At 39.8% G+C, this 16,690-nt stretch overlaps 1 protein-coding gene across 2 annotated transcripts in view; it reads left to right on the top strand.

Annotated features, from left to right (window-relative positions):
- Positions 1–16,690, top strand: part of creb3l1 (cAMP responsive element binding protein 3-like 1) — a 62,406-nt gene that overhangs the window by 19,349 nt on the left and 26,367 nt on the right. The window contains exons 2-3 of one of the 2 annotated variants that reach the window (XM_041781512.1): positions 3,256–3,394; positions 7,192–7,278. In XM_041781512.1, coding sequence (XP_041637446.1) covers positions 3,256–3,394; positions 7,192–7,278 — 226 coding nt within the window. The remainder of the gene's footprint in view (positions 1–3,255; positions 3,395–7,191; positions 7,279–16,690) is intronic. The other variant, XM_041781513.1, reaches the window with a different exon arrangement.

The raw sequence follows: 16,690 nt of genomic DNA on the forward strand, positions 1-16,690 counted from the left end.
GTATGACGCTTGCATGCTGTTGGGGCACGGTTAGCTTCTGCTAATCTACCCTTATTCATCAGTAATGCCAGCAGCTTCACTGCACACAGCATGCAGTTTAAGAGGCCTGTGGTGCCTCTTTAACAGCTTTTCTTCATTATTTTGTGAACAGCTATGTAATAAATCAACCTTATTGGGTGCTGATAAGATTGTAATGACTCCTCAATTCATGGCAGTAAAGTCCAATGAGGCTAGGAACTAAGCCACAGTAAGCACGAGATCAGAGGAAATGATGTATGGGCTGTTATTTACATAAAAGATGGGCAAACTAGGGTGTCACAGGAGACATTATTAAGAGACTAGAGTACAGTCAGACTTGTATGTTATTACCCAGCTGTGATTTGATCTCTACAGCATGAGTTAAATATCACATCACAGACTCATTGTAGGGGGAGAAGAGTGGGTTTTTAATTTTTAACACCAGGTCATACAGTAATACGGATATATATTTGATATTGCCCAGCTCTTATTTCTAGATAAGTATTTTGCCTATAAAATGTTAGAAAATGTTGCAAAATGTCAAAATGCATTCCCCAACGCCCCAGAAGTCATCAGCCAACCAGAGGATTCATTTATCTCCAGGGAGGAAGAGATAAACCAGAAATGTTGGTATTGAGGAGGACTGAATTGCAGCTCTTTCTCTGTACGTCTTTAAGTAAACTGCATAAATGCGCTGTCCAAGTGATTCAGACTTAAGCTTTTATTACATCTTTATTTTAGTGTCTGGACAAGTTCAAGGCAACAGTGCATGTCTGAAAGAGACAGAGCTGTTTGAACAGCATTTAAATCTTTAATTAAAGGCTCTGCATTCATTTATCCCACTCCTCTGCAGTGGTACAATCTTAACTGCAAATGCATGGGTGTGAGGAGTGCCTAAAAGCCTAAATTCAGGGTAAAATGCTTTCAAATGATTTGCAGAAAACATTATCACTCTGTTTGTCCTATAAATGAGGAGCTTTGCTCTAAAATGTTCTTTTTTGCAGAGTTTTGACCTAATAAATCCTGAACAGAACATTATGTCATTTTGTGCCAGCTGCCCGTTTCTTTATTAGAGCAGAATCTGTGGAACAAAAAACCAAAACAATGAGCTGAGAGGAGCCAAACGCTCCACAGAGCAGAGGGAAAGTGCAGAAGCAGCCTTTTATTCCCCACTGATGACAGTGAAAATGATTACACTTAGCTCTGGATTTATGAACCTTGGCCTGCTTTAATCTGCTTGGACTCTTCTGGCAGTGATAGAAAAGAGCTTCCAGGAATAAAATATTAAAATCGTTGAAGTTTTATAATGTTCATGTCTGTCACTTTGCTGTCTGAGACGCCTTCGAGCAGATGGAGACTGCTAGAGAGGATCGCTCCTGATCGCTCAATGTGAGAGTGAATTTGTAACGCTGTGTTCATGTTTGCTCTAGACCCGTCTGACTCATATTGTGTGTGCGTAGATAACAGTCTGTGTGTGGAAAGCAGTGAATGAGAGCACCACGCTGTCCCAGGCTTCCCGAACATCATCTCTCCGCTCGGTGACTCATTCATCCAGACTGAGGAAGAATCTATCGAAGCTTTCTCCCTGTTCACTGGTGCTTCGTATCATCCGCGGTCTGTCTGGTTCCCCGGCTCATTTATTGTAAAATCCATGATTCTAATCATTATTACAACTAGATAACAGAACTAAATCAATCTAAATCAAATGTGTATGTATTTATTGCATCCGTATACAACCTAAGTTCCAAAAAAGTTGGGGTGCTGTGTAAAGTGTAAATCAAAAACAGAATACATTGATTTGTAAATCCCATAAACACATATTTTATTCACAATAACTCATTAAAACATATCAGATGTTGAAACCGATTTTACCACAAGCTTGTATTGAATTTGATTGCAGGAACACATCTCAAAAAAGAAGGGACGGGGCAACAAAAGCCTGGAAATGTAAGTGGGAGTAATGAAAAACAGCTGGAGGAGCATTTACAACTAATGAGGTTAAGTGGCAACAGGTCAGTAACATGACTGGGTATAAAAGGAACATTTTAGAGAGGCAGAGTCTCTCAGAGAGAGTGAACAACTGGGTCTAAAATCTTTGTAACATTTTGAGTTAACTTTGAAAGACTTTAAATTTCCACATTACATTAAATCATCAAAAGATTCAGAGAATCTGGAGAAATCTCAGTGTGCAAAAGACAAGGCTGGAGGTCAGATTGGATGCTCATGATCTTTGGGTGCAATTCATTGAAAACAGGCATGATTCTGCACTGGAAATCCCTGCATGGGCTCAGGAACACTTCCAGAAATCATTTTCTGTCAACACGGTTGGCCATGCCATCCACAAATGCAAAGGAGAAGCCAGAAATCTAGAAACACCACTGTCTTCTCTGGGACTAAGCTCATTTAAAATGGACTAAGGCAAAATGGAGAACTGTTCTGTGGTCAGATGAATCAAAATTTTTCATTTATTTTGGAGACTGCAGATGCCATGTGCTGATCTAAAAAAAGAGAGGGACCATCCAGCTTGTTATCAGTTCTAAAGCCTGCATCTCTGATGGTATGGGGTTGCATTAGTGCATAGGCGTGGGCAGCTTACTCGTCTGGAAAGGCTGACAATTAATGCTGAGTAGTAGAGAGAGGTTTTAGAGCAGCATACACTCCCATCCAGACAATGTCTCTAACCCTAACCCTACAACAGCATGGCTTCACAATAGAAGAGTCAAGGTGCTGAACTGGCCTGCCGTCCAGATCTTTCACCAATAGCAACATCTGGCACATCATAAAACAAACAAACAAAAAAAACAAGAAGTTGAGCAGCTAGAATCCTACATCAGACAAGAAGGGGACAACATTACTCTCCCAAAATTCCAGCAAATGTGTTGCTGCTTTCAAATACAAAATGAGCAAATATTTTTTATGAAATGGTAAAATGTCAACATCTGGTATGTTGTTTATGTCCATTTTTGAGGACAATCATTGCACTCTGTTTTTTTTTTAACATTTTACACAGTGCCCCAACTTTTTAGGAATTGGGAGAACAACATGTGACACATCACATCCACTACTTCAGTATTAACCTCCATATTATTTACTGTATGAGAAGGACAGGGAAAAATGGCTAGTTGGCAACCTTGTGCTGATGTGTTTCCCATAATTCAGCTGGTGTTTGACCTCATCTATTACCTTTCTGGTCTAAATAACCATTTCTGTGTCCGTGTGTCTCTTCATGTTTTGCAGCCTTTCTCAGGAGACCAGATGGACGACTTCAGCAGTGAATTATTCAGCAGTTTCTTTGACGACCACATGTTAGAGCGCCCCCTGCTGGCGGATAGATCTTCACTTTTACACATGGACACAGATGCAGAGAGCAGCCCAGGTACGCCTCTCTTTACTCACTAAAATATACCACTTAAATGTGCCACCGAGAAGGAGTCGGAGTTCATCACGAGGGTTTCGTTTTCAGTTTTGATTCCTCCAGACATCTGAACATCTGATTTAAACCTCACAGCAGGTACAGAACAGAGGATCATCATCTAAAGCCAAACCACTGTATTGAAATGCATCTATGCTCCAAAAATAGCCATTTTTTCCACTCTGCAACTAATTGTCCTGTTTAAATGACCTTCTGGTTTCACTGGATAAACTCCAGCAGTGCAGCCACTGTCTGGGTGGAAAAATACCCCAATCCAGTTGTTTGGATTGAACTGAAAAGCCAAAACATGAAGACCAACTGTATCCAGTTGTAACTTTTCAACCGCTGACATCAACTCTGGCTCCCTGGTCGGGTCAAATTCCTCTGTTTTAGAGCCGGCTTCTGCTGCCAAAGTCTTAAAAGTTTGAAGCAGAGGGGAAACATACAGGACCTCCTCCACTCTCACAGCAGGTGGCGGTTCAGGCTACACCGGCCTGAGCTTCCAGTAGATGCTTAACTCCAAGATAAAGTTCAAGAGCCGGGTGAGTCGGCCCTGCTATTTCTGCTCAGAACCGCGCTACTTAGCATGTCTACTTCAACTTCACAAAGTCTTGGAAGAAAAGACATTGTGACTTAAAAACTGTCCAAATAATTAGAGCCTCAATTTTATGTCATTGTCAAGGGCCAATTGTGCTTGTTTGGACCTATATAGAATTATGATCTAATTTCAAACCAGTTCATAATAATAAAACATTTACTTCACGTCTAGCCAGTCTGAAAAGGTCAGTTTTTCCTTCTCAGACAGCAGAGCAGACAGGTTCCAAAAGCTGTCTCACAGCACCCGCCGTAGCACTCAGCACCCTTGGCTGGTTTCACTTTCCATACATACAACACTTGAACATTTTAGACCAATTTTAGGGCACTTCACTTATGTTTCTGCAATTTCAACAGGTAGAAAAATAACCAAAAACAAGACAACAAAGAGATGAACTGTGAAGACACCTAAGAGGAGGGGAAATACACCTTGGGTTGCTGTTTTCTGTCCAATGAAAAAGTCTCTTAAATGAAAAACAGCAGCTAGAGCAACAAAGCATGCAAACTTGTATGGCACTTAGGGAAAGATCGGTTGCATATTTTAGGAAAGGAAAGCATCAAATGATTCTCAAACAAAAAACATGCATGGTTTCATGGTGCTGCAGTGGTCAGCAGATTAATTTTTTAGGGGCCTATTTTGTTGAGAAAGGACGATAAAGCCTGAAACATGGATGAGGGAGTGGAGAGGTCACAGGTCAGACTTGAACATGGTGCTCAGCTCTACCCATGGGGGTACTGATTCTTACACATGGGACTGTATGTGACTGCCTGACTGAGTGACTGAGTGAGTGACGATACTTTCAGAGCCGTACAGAGAGTAGCAACGTCTAATGGCGGTCTGTAGAGCATAGTGGACCTCCGAACTGGAAACAAAAGAAAAGAGCCACACTGAAAACTCTCCATGACTGACAAGAGGTTTTCGCTGTGCTTCAGCATGGGTTTGCAATTGATACGGAAGCATGTAGCTCAGATGTAGCTGCAGTTTAATCAGAACTGGATGATATTTTCCTTTTGAAACAGAACTAAGAGTGAGATTGAAAGCTTGTCTAGGCAAAGTAGATGTTTTTGCACGCCTCCCACCCACTTTTGGCAATAAGTTATTCACCAAAGGGCTCCACTTTTCACAACTACAACAGAGGGAGCCTGTCTGCTCAGGAAATTGCATGCGTAGAATCTTACTTTGTGCTGTCGCTCTGATTGGCCCATCACTAATGTGACAGACAGAATTTTCCTCCAATCACCTTCCAAGAATTTTTTGAAAAGTCCTGTCCTGTCCCAAACGCTTTCTACAAGAGCTTTTCCAGATTAATGTGAAAGAAATCCGTGCAGGAGGTATTAGGTACAATTTGGGAAAATAATCTAATTCTTATCTAATCTTATGTAATTTGCAACAAACACAAGCAATGAGGCATTCTATATTACAGGTAGCACAATATTATTATTATCACACAAATATCTAACTGTGATGATATCGACTTGTATTGCAAATTGGATAGGAATTGTTGTATTGAAGGGAGTCATAAAATTTTTATGTCATTCTCATACTTAGTAAGAAAAACGTACAAAAAAAAAATAGGATTTTTGTTGATTATTCTAAAAAACGGCCACTTGGATGATTGCATGATAAGTAATATATAACGTCTCTGCAGCAAAAAGTTTTAAAATTGGTATGTTGACGCAAATTTCAGGTTAAAGAAACATTGCACCTTCTGTGATTTTTAAATTGCGCCGGTTTAATCTAATTTTTGATTAATTTCCCAGCCCTAGTAGGTATATGGCACGGTCTTTCTGGTGTGTCAGATTAGCTCTGTGCTGTGGTTACCATGTTGTGGGGTTAGGCGGAGCTACTCCTCTCCCCTGTCCTCACTTCACTCTGCCAAAACTCACAATTCAGCCTAGTATCTAAGCAAGCATCCCAGATAGCTGCGGTTAGGTTTTGACCTAGTCTTGTTATTATCATATGTTCTGTCCAAACACTATTGCACTTTGTCACATGACCATAAAGCAACAAGTAGCCTTTCCTCAGATTTGTATTTCCAGCAATCTGGTGTGTCTTTTAACTTGAGCCTAGCATAGTTCCATCATTTAGTCCTTGGATCATAATAGGGTAGCATCTGCTTCACGGCCTCTCCGGTAACGCTTCAGTCCTTTATGAGTGAAGTCGGCTGGTGGAGCTGATTTAGTGGACCCAAAAACTACCAGCAGTAGTTTTAAACGTTCTACCGGTGAATTACAGTACTTCTGTTCTGAAATAGACAGCGTCTTAGATGAACAGTCTGTGGGAGTGGCCATCAGCTGGGCTGGGAGGTGGCCAAAAATCAGCACGGTTATCTATCTTTATCAGGGTAAGCCAATCAGAGAGGAGGCTGGGTCATATTTTTCAGGTTTCTGTGAAAAGTACACCCACTTCAGCAGGTACCATCTTCTACACATCAGTGTAAATTTTGGCAGCTATTTTCAATTTTAGTCTTAGTTTTAGTCTTTAAATTAAATGCATTTTAGTTTTAGTCACATTTTAATCTTTTCTGTCCTTTTTAGTTTTAGTCTTGTTTTAGTTGCCGAAAACTCAAAACATATTAGTCTAGTTTTAGTCCATAAAAAGTCCTCACATTTTAGTCTTTACTTTTAGTCCGAGCATTTATTCTCTTGCTTAAATCTGGTACCAAATCATGGTAGTGTGTTCTCTTCACTCTGCCAAAGCTGGGGTCCCTGCTTTCTACAGCTGAGAGGCAGAATAACAACAGATGCATTGCATTTTGACAGATTTACCCACATTGGAGAAATATCACAGATTTTGAATGTCAGACGAAAACTACGTTACATTTTAGTCTAGTTTTGGTCATTTTTGACAAAAAATACGTGTTTTTTTGTCAGTTTTAGTCTAGTTTTTGTTGTGGAAAAAAGGCTGTTGACGAACATTTTTAGTCATATATTTAGTCAACAAAACTAACACTGCTACAAATGTCTGGCTCTAGCCTCAAACACATTCATTTTATCTCTCTTATAAAGCCTTCTAAAGAGAAAATAACAAAACAAATCAAATACTAGTGCAAGCTGTGAGAAACTTGAGGATGCCCTTCTTTTATATTCTTTATGTGATGCACATCTGATTAACAGGTAGTATTTAACGTGTATGACATGTCTAATAGAAGATTTGAATGTCACAGATATTCAAGCAGAGCACAGCTACTCTCTCAGTGAAGACTCCGCCCCCCAGAGCCCAGCCCTGTCAATCAAAATGGACCAAGACTCTGGTAGGTCGTCATAAAATTCACAAATTTTAGGATCATCCTTTCCTCTTTCTGTAGTTTTCTTTCTTTAGTTTATGCTTTTTGGATACATTTATGGCCAGAATCTTTGCTGCTGATGTTTGGTCTGGTGCTTTAGCAGCCCGGCTGTTCCCTCGTTATCTACTCGGCTCAGTTTTTGCCTGACTTTTTACACGCAGTCTGATTCTGTCTGTGTGAGAGTATTAACTGTGATTGGCTCTGTCGTGTGGTATGTGGGATGATTCAGTCCAAAAACAGCATTTTTGTGCTTTATTTTTTTGGCTCTGATAATCTCTAATCAGATTCAATTTTTCTGTTTTTGAAATAAATCATTTAGAAATACGACAGAATATTTTTCTTTCTCTGTATCTATGATGGATTATCACTTTAGTGATATCTGGTCTTAAGGCCTTCTTAAAGAGAAATGCAGCTCTTTGATAGTGAGGCACTATTCAGCCTATTTCTGAATTACACAAATAAAGTGCCTATAAAAAGGTCAATGGTCAATATCATGTGACTTTTTGACAACTAAAAGATTACAATAAACCTCTTTAATGACAAGATTTCTACACAGTAATGTCAATTGAATGTAGAATAAGTGACTGCATAAATATTCACTTCCTTCATGTCAGTCTTTAGTAGAGTCACCTTTGTCTGCAGTCACACCTCTGAGTCTGTGTGCATAGGTCTCAATCAGGCTTGCACATCTGGACACTGCAATTTTACTCCATTCTTCTTTGCAAAACTGCTCAAGCTCTGTCAGGTTGCATGGAGATCATGTGTGATCAGCCCTTTTTAAGTCTGGCCACAAATTCTCTACTGGATTGAGGTCTGGGCTTTTACTCGGCCACAGCTTTCATTGTATGCTTCGGGTCATTGTCTTACTGGAAAATAAATCTTCTCTGAAGCTGTAGTTCTCTTGCAGACTGAATAAGATTGTCCTCCTATATTTTGTACATTCATTTTACTTTATACCTTTCCAAGCCTACCAGGGCCAGCTGTTGAGAAGCATCCCCACAGCATGATGCTGCCCCCAGTGTGTTTCACAGCAGGGATGGTGTGTTTGGAGTCTTGTCTGATGGCCAAAAAGCTCAACTATGGTCTCATCAGACCAAAGAACTTTCTTCCACTTGACCATGGAGTCTCTCACACGCCTTTTAGCAAAGTCTAGCCAAGATTTAACCCTCAGGCGCTCCTTTAAAAAAATCACACTCTCCCTCTTAAAGCCCTTTTAGGACATTGGATATATTGAAAAGTATTAAAAATGAATGAATTTTTTTAATTTAAATTTTTGATCCTCAACTCCAGTCCTCGTCATGTATAGCAGATGTGAATTGTTTTTCATAATTTGAACCCTATAAATGACAGTTTATTTACATAATGACACATTTTCGGACACAAAAAATGAATTATTTTCTATTTGAAAAATGCAAAGCAAATTTTTTTTTGTGCAGGGATTATCGGTCTGGGATATGTCAATGATTAACAGCAACACTGATTTTGATGTACTATTAAGTTTTGTGTAATAATTTTTTTTTTTTAAATCACAGTCTCCCTCTTAAAGCCATTTTAGGACATTGGATATATTTAGAAATATTAAACATGGAAGAAAAAACTTTTTTTTTTCTAATTTTTGGTCCTTAACTGTTGTCCTCATCAGGTACAGCAAATGTGAATTCATTTTCATAATTTTAATTTCTCACCAGACTCTGACATCCATAGAAAACACCCAAAGTAGTTTTAGTTGAAATAATTAATTCCACTGGCCTACAGTCACTGATATATCCTATCAGTTCAAATGAGGTCATTATCTCCCACAATTCCTCTCTGCAAACTCTGAAAAATGGCAAAATTTGGCGGCATTTTTTAGGTGTGCAAATATTTTTACCTCTGAATGACTGAATTACAGAGGAATTAACAGGATTTCTTATTTCTGTATTGCAGTGGCAGTAGAATGAAAATAAGTGGTTTTAATGGTAGTCAATGAAGCCTAAAAGGGCTTTAGGGGGGAGAGTGTGAGTTTTTTTGCCTACACAGTGGAAAATTCTGACACAGTGTGGATAATGAAATTTCAAAAATTCATAAAAAAATGAACATCTATCTTAGCATTATAACTGCCAAAGTAAGAGCAAAAATACAATCAAAAAGCCCTGAAAGGGCTCTAGGAGGGCCTGAGGGTTAATAAGTTTTCCTCAACGGTGTCTTCCTCTTTGCCTCTCTGCCATAAAGCTTTAAATGGTCAAACCCGGTCAGCAGTTGATGTCTGCAGAGTCTCTCCCATCTCAGCTGCTGAAGCTTGGAACTCCTTCAGAGTAGTCATAGGTGTCTCGGTGGCCTCTCTCACTAGTCTCCTTCTTGCATGCTCACTTACACAGATTTACACATGTGACGTACTCCTTCTATTTCTTCATGATGGATTTAACTGAACTCTGGGGGGTGTTCAGTGACTTGGACATTTTTTTTTGCTATCCATCTCTTGACTTACAGTTTTCAATAAGCTTTTCTCCGAGTGTCTTGGGGCGTTCCTTTGTCTTCATGGTGTAATGGTAGCCAGGAATAGAATACATTGCATTATCATGGCATAAATTAACCAAAGGTTATTGGTGGCAATGATCAGTGACCAGAAGCATTCATCTGAATGTGCATTTTAATGAAAATCAGCCAATAATGATGGGTTCTTGATTCTCTAATCTTCAAGTTATCAGGATATCGAACCGTGTTAGCACACATTGCATAATCTTCTCTGATCATGCGGGCTGAATGTTAAGTAAGATGGACCAGTGGGTTTGTTAGTAAGCCTCCCTCTCTGATCCTATTAAAGAGGAGCCTGCAGCAGCATCGGTGTCTCCTGCAGGCTGATATAAAAACACTTTGTCTCTGCAGTTCTCCCGGCCTCTCTCCTCCTAACTTATCTCCTTTATTACCTCCTCCTGTCTGCTCTCTTTGTTTCTGTCTGTCTGTCTGATCTCCGTTTGTCCCGGGGATCCTGCCGTCTGAGCAGCAGGTTCCCAGTCTGAGCAGTTTTTCCTCCAGCTAAGCCCTGCCCACCTAACACACACTAACACACACCCACACACACACACACACACAGCTATGACAGGCATATGGTTTTGAGTCTGCAGCTTTAGCCGAGGCCAGCGGAAACTCTCTTTCTCTCCTCTGTCAGGTTATCTCTCCCTCTCTTGCTCTTTCTCTTGTTTTCTATCTCTCTGCCTCTCCGTCTCCTTCAGCCTTAATCCAATTAAATCCACTTTATTGGTTTGAATATCAAATTACATGTTTTGCCAAAATACTGCATCGGAAAAAAGCAAAGTCTGGCTCGCATTTAAAAACAACTGTCTGGCTTGTGTATTGTTTTGAACCACAATATTTATTTAGATCGCTCTCCCCTCCTCGGAGAAAATACAATCAAGTCGGACTGAATAAATCACTGTTAGATAAGTGAGAATCCCTCTAATCAGTCAGAACCAAACATGGATGCTGCAGCTGGAATGTAACGTTAGACTATTATAACACAAACTAGACCCTTGGCTCAAAAGCAGGATGCATGGCTGTTTACAGGTGTGCTTTTATTTTAAGATGTGCTTTTATTTGAAGAACATGGTTCTGTTTCTCCATCTCAGGTCCAAACTGCACTATTTTTCATTAAAAACATTTGAGTTGTTGATTTTTTTAGAATTTCAGGAGGTAGTAGTGGTTCCTGAGGCTAGACCAGAACAGAACTGCTGCAGGAGACCATTTTTATATGTTAACTAATTTAAATGAGTTGGATGGAGACCACTGATTCAAGGATAGTTTCAAATGATTTTTAATATTTAAATCAGGGGTGTCAAACTCAACCACAGCAGGGGCCAAAATCTGAATTTAGGTCTAACCTGAGGGCCCAACAGGGTCAAGATTTAACCATAAACTCTCAACCTTATTTTCACAGGTGACACTCAGGCTCAAAATCTAATCTAAAAATGAGTTAAAAAGGTCAGAACACAAAATCAAAAGTTAAAATAATGTTTTCAAAGGGCAAATATATGAAATAAAAGTAAGCAACATGACTTTAAAGGTCAAAATATGAGATAAAATACAAAATCATGACTTAAAAGGTCAAAATATGGGATTACAAATCAAAGTTAGGAGTTGAAAAAGGTCACAGTATGAGATAAAAAGATAAGAAGTTTGACAGTCCATTATGTAGGGACACATATGTGTCATGATGAGAAAAAAAAAGTCTATTGGGACCATCCTCTACAGCCTAATGATCAATTTTTGGCGTTTTTTGGGCAGTTCACAAGTTTCATATTTTAATGAACTACTCCAAAGGGTCTCATCTGGTTGACTCCAGATTTTTTTTATTCAAACTAGACAACCTTGAGATCCAAACCTGTACAAACTGTGACTTTTCACCATAGATTGGTGTTGAGACTGAAGCCCATACTTGAACACTTTTTTGTACATTTTTTTTTGCAGTGAAAATACACCAATAATGCCTTCTTACTTTATAATGCTAATGCCAATTAGCACCAAGCTTCTCAGGGATGATCACACATAAGTCCTGAATACATTCATGCATCAATATCTTTACCTTGTCACAGCGCCCCCTTGGGCCAGTTGAACAACTCCACTTTTGATTTTTTGAATATTCCAATTAACCCCTTAAAGCCTGAAAACATGAATTATTGCCAGAAAATTCTAATTTTTTGGAACTGAAATGTTTATTTCACTTTCTAATGAAATCCCAAAAATTTAGATTAATTTCCATAAAATTTAACAGATATATTTTTTGTATCTCATTTGATACATTAGGTGTTTTTGGTAACTGATAATCCACTTGAGAACATTTTCATCATTTATCACATTGTACTAGGAAGATTTTTTGGCATTTATAATCATATTGATTGGAAAGAGGTATCATAAAAGTATGTATCAAATATGATACAACAGACATTAAGGGGTTAAATATTCAGCCCCCACACACCATCCAGCCCAGGCCTATGATTTTTGGTCTGAATATGGGTCATCATGAGGCTGACAGAAAGGCCTCTTGCTTGAATCCCAACAGGAAGTCCTCAAGCTTCATCACTATTTCAAAATAAGGTATTTTTGATGGTGACGAATGACTTTGGCCTGTTATAACTTTAGTAAACAATATTCTGTGATCTTCTGCTCTTTTTGTGAGGCAACAGTATCACACTGAACCAAGCTACAACCTCTGGTCCTAAAAAATGAAGCCAATGCAGAAGTACAAAAAAAAATTGCTATACCGCAAGTGTCCACTTGAGGCTGGCTGCAGGAACACCGAAAGTCCCGTCTGGACACATGTTGAACAGCCGGTTTTGACACTAGAAATGAACTGGTTTACAGCCTGGTTCAAAACACCAAATGTGTGTCATTAGCTAGTGTCTTATTGTGCTCCCACTGTACGGGGGGTGAATTTTTTTGTACCACAATCGTTTGGATTATATTTAGGATGAAAGCTGATTGGCACGTCTCATTTGATTGACAGATAGTTTGGCAGGCGGAGGCTCCGTTTCTGTCAACCAGAATGCTAGCTGGCAGGCTGACAGGAAGTCACGCTTAATGGGCGGACCTTCAATATGGAAGCCTCCACCGATTGGCTTCAAGAGCCGTTTGAGTCTGCCTACTGCAAGCAGACAACTGACGTCATGGTTTGTCCAGTCTATGCACTGAATACACTCACATGCAAACATCTCGTCATAGCACCCTCTACTGGCAACAGGAAGTGACACCAATGGGTCATATCTGTCAGTCATTCCTCTTATTGAGTTTAACCTATTGAGCTGTGATTTTGAAAGAAAAGCCTCAATAATTGGCCAAACACAGACATGTTTCATTGAAGGATGTCTCTCTGGCGAGCTTTTCGATATCTCACCAATTTGACAGGAAGTATGAGCAACTCTCATACCAAATATCTGATTGCCTTCAAATTTCACATGTAAGATCAAGGTCTGCTTTTCTACATATCAAAAAGTTAAATTTGGCAACAGGAACTGACAGGATTAGGCCCTGTCTTTATTGATAAGCAATTCTTTATCTCGCCATTTCACAGGAAGTCACTGTAACTCTTATATGAAACTTCTTATTGCATCAAATTTCACATGATTAGGGTCATATTTAAATGTGTAGTGCATGTTTTTGCTAATGCATCACCACCCTAAGAAAGCAGAAGCATCTCTCACATATAATGTCCTGTGTTTTCTCATTTCACATCATAAATAACAGTCCTAGGAAGAATGATATGCTGTCTGTGCTCTGCTGCAGGAGGGTCCAGTGTACTGCAAAGCTAAGTAGACTGACAAATGGCGAAACCAGTGCTTATATCAAAAGTCACAGGTGATCAGCAGCAAAAATCCTCACAGGGGCATCCCTAATATCCAGTGTCATCCTCATGTGTAGTTGTGCAGCTGTCTTTTTAAGTCCACATGTGTTAAACACACGCTGACTTATCATCAAATATTCATCTGGCTTTATCCCGGCTTCTACTGTTGAGTGTTATCCAGAATGCAATTTATATAAGACAGCTCCATAAAGCCTGACTGAAACTTTCCACTGGTTTTACATCTGCTTTAGAGCACCGCCGCACAAATGAACCATTATATTTGTCTGTTAAAATGTTTTTACAGTGGAGTGTTTATGAGCTTTATTTTCACTCAATATTCACCTATTGCACCAAGCAATCTCTCTCTGTGTTGGTGCTTAGTGTTGATGAAAAAACCCATAAACTGCAGTCACCGGCAGCAAGAAACTGAAGAAAAACTGTTTAAACAACAGCAGAAGCTTCAGATTTAACCTGTTTAGCAGCAAACATTTCTCTAATGCACGTATTCTTTCTCATAGATGTGGATTAAAGAAAGTTAAAAACAAGAAAAAAGCGGGCAAATATACCTGGGTGGCTTTAAGAATACCTGGGTGGTCCATCTGAGTATCAGATATGCATGGAAATATTGCAGTAACCTGTTGATATTGTGCTTGGGTGGTATAAATATCCAAATAAGTTATGAGATAACCAAAAAGCACCAGACTTTCTGGCTTTTCTCCCCTGGAAGTCTGCAGTCTGAGGGCAAGTTTATCGTTTCTCTGCTTGGTAATTGTCCAGGGATTGTAAGCTTGTAAAATTTTTACTGCTACATAATTTCAGCATTGGAAACTCTGAATGTTTTTGATGAGTAAGTTTTGACATGTTGCTTTATCTGAGTTATGGCTTTCACTCAACAGATTACATGTTGTAAAAACTTGATTTGAACTTTCCCTTCAGCTTTTACTCTCCACTCTCTCGCCCTCTCTCAGCCTGAAGTCTGCGCCCTCGTCAGTCGTGTTCAGTCGCAGAGAAACCGTGTGCTACTTCCTCTCCTGCTGTGCGGCTCCATGCATTGTTTTAAAGCTCCCTCTGTCCCACTGAGATCAAACACAGTCACCTCCTCTTCTCTGTTAGCGCCCCGCTACGACCGCCAGAAGCTGTGTGGTCATTAGCCGTTAGCTCGCTGATACGACCTCGGTTTACCAGATGCACATGCTGAAAGTTTTAAGATACAAGCACAGAAAATAGTATGGAAAAGTAGGGGAAATCAGGCTTTCGCATTGGACAACGCTATAAAATACAAGATCGTATCTAGAATTAAATTGAAGCTAAGCTCTGTTCAAAAGCAACATTTTTCTGCAGTTTCACCTTGAAGCCTGTGGCTTTGTTGCAACAATTCAAGTTTTTATACAATGTGTGCAAATCAAAGCACAGTCACGCTGACCAAGAGATGAGCTGGACTGAAATCACTACCAATTCAATTCAGTTTAATTTAAATCAGTCCTTCATTTTTCTCTCAAAAGGTTTCCCTCATATCCATTGCCATCAAGATTACTAGCACCTCACAACAGAAGAAACTACATCTACACAATCTTAAAGGACAAAAATACATAGTCACAAACTGTTGCAATGAACTTCAATCTTTAGAGTTTGTTGGAGGGTGTTCTATGGGCTTGGGTGATGATGTGTGCCGTATCCGTCACCTGTTATAAAGCTAAGAGCGGAGTAGTAGACAGTGTCCAAAAGCTTTAGAGGTGAAGCTGCAGCATGTCTGTAAATCACATCCTCTTAGTCCGTGTAATGCCTATAAAAGTAGTCAACCTCTTGGGTTTTTTACAATTTTAACTGATTTTACAAATCAGTCATGGTCAATATAATTTCACTTTTTACAAACAGAAGAATGACAAAATAACTCCTCAGTGTCAAAGTGAAAACAGATTTCTATAAAGTACTGTCAATAAAAACATGCAATGTAAATAAGCAACCCCTTCAAGTCAGTATTTAGTAGTCACCACTGAGTCTGTGTGTGTCTCAATCAGGCTTGCACATCTGGACGATTTTCCTCAATTCTTCTCTGCTAAACTGCTCAAGCTCTATCAGGTTTCACAGGGATCAGGCATGAGCAGCTCTTTTCAAGTCCAGCCACAAACCCTCTATTGGATTGAGGTCTGGGCTTTGACACGGCCACTCCAGAACATTGCAACTTGTTGTCTTTAAACCATATCTGTGTAGGTTTCGCTGTCTGCTTCCGGTCATTGTAAATAAATGTTCTCCCAAGCCATAGTTCCCTTGCAGATTGAATGAGATGGTCCCCCAGGTTCCGCATTCATTTTACCCTCCACCTTTACAAGCCTGGCTGCTGAGAAGCATCCCCACAGCATGATGCTGCCACCACCGTGCTTCACAGTGGGGATGGTGTGTTTTTAGTGATATGCAACCTTTTCTCTGAGTTGCTTGTAGTGTTCTTTTGTCTACATGGTGTAATGGAAGCCAGGAATACCATGCAGACACAGGTATCTTTGTACTAAAATCACTTGAGACTTAATTATCAGTCACTTTAAAGGGGGGTAAAAGGGGGTGGATGGTACAGTAGAAAGGTAAACACAGTATGAGTACCATTCTGGTTTGTGCTTTTGAAAGTAAAAGCCCTGTTTAGCATTTCTTTGGAGAAACTCCCTTCACTTCTAATCCTTTCTGGTGTGGTTCCACTATACCTAGTGTGAAAGCCAAGCAGCCAGTCTGAAACAGTCGCTAGTCTGTGCCATGCTTTAGTAGTCCAGCCACTAATGTGTAGTACCGCCTCTCTATGCACTGCCTTCTGTTCTTCGTTAAGAAACGGTGGCAGAGGTCATCCAATCAGGTCCAGCAGTCTTAATGAGGGTAGGGGGCTTAACGAGGCTCGGGCTAACAACAGGACCCTCATTAGGAGAGGTTTTTAATTTCTACAGAGGATGTCGTAATTGTGGAACATCCTAGAATCTTAAATCAAGGGGAAATCCTACTACCATGTGTGGCTTTCCTGGAAGATTCTGGTCACCATACTGATATAGGGCTAAATGTGCAGATTTTAAGAGCGCACCTTTATTC

Source organism: Cheilinus undulatus, linkage group 24, assembly GCF_018320785.1.
Source record: "Cheilinus undulatus linkage group 24, ASM1832078v1, whole genome shotgun sequence".
NCBI classification, from domain to species: domain Eukaryota; kingdom Metazoa; phylum Chordata; class Actinopteri; order Labriformes; family Labridae; genus Cheilinus; species Cheilinus undulatus.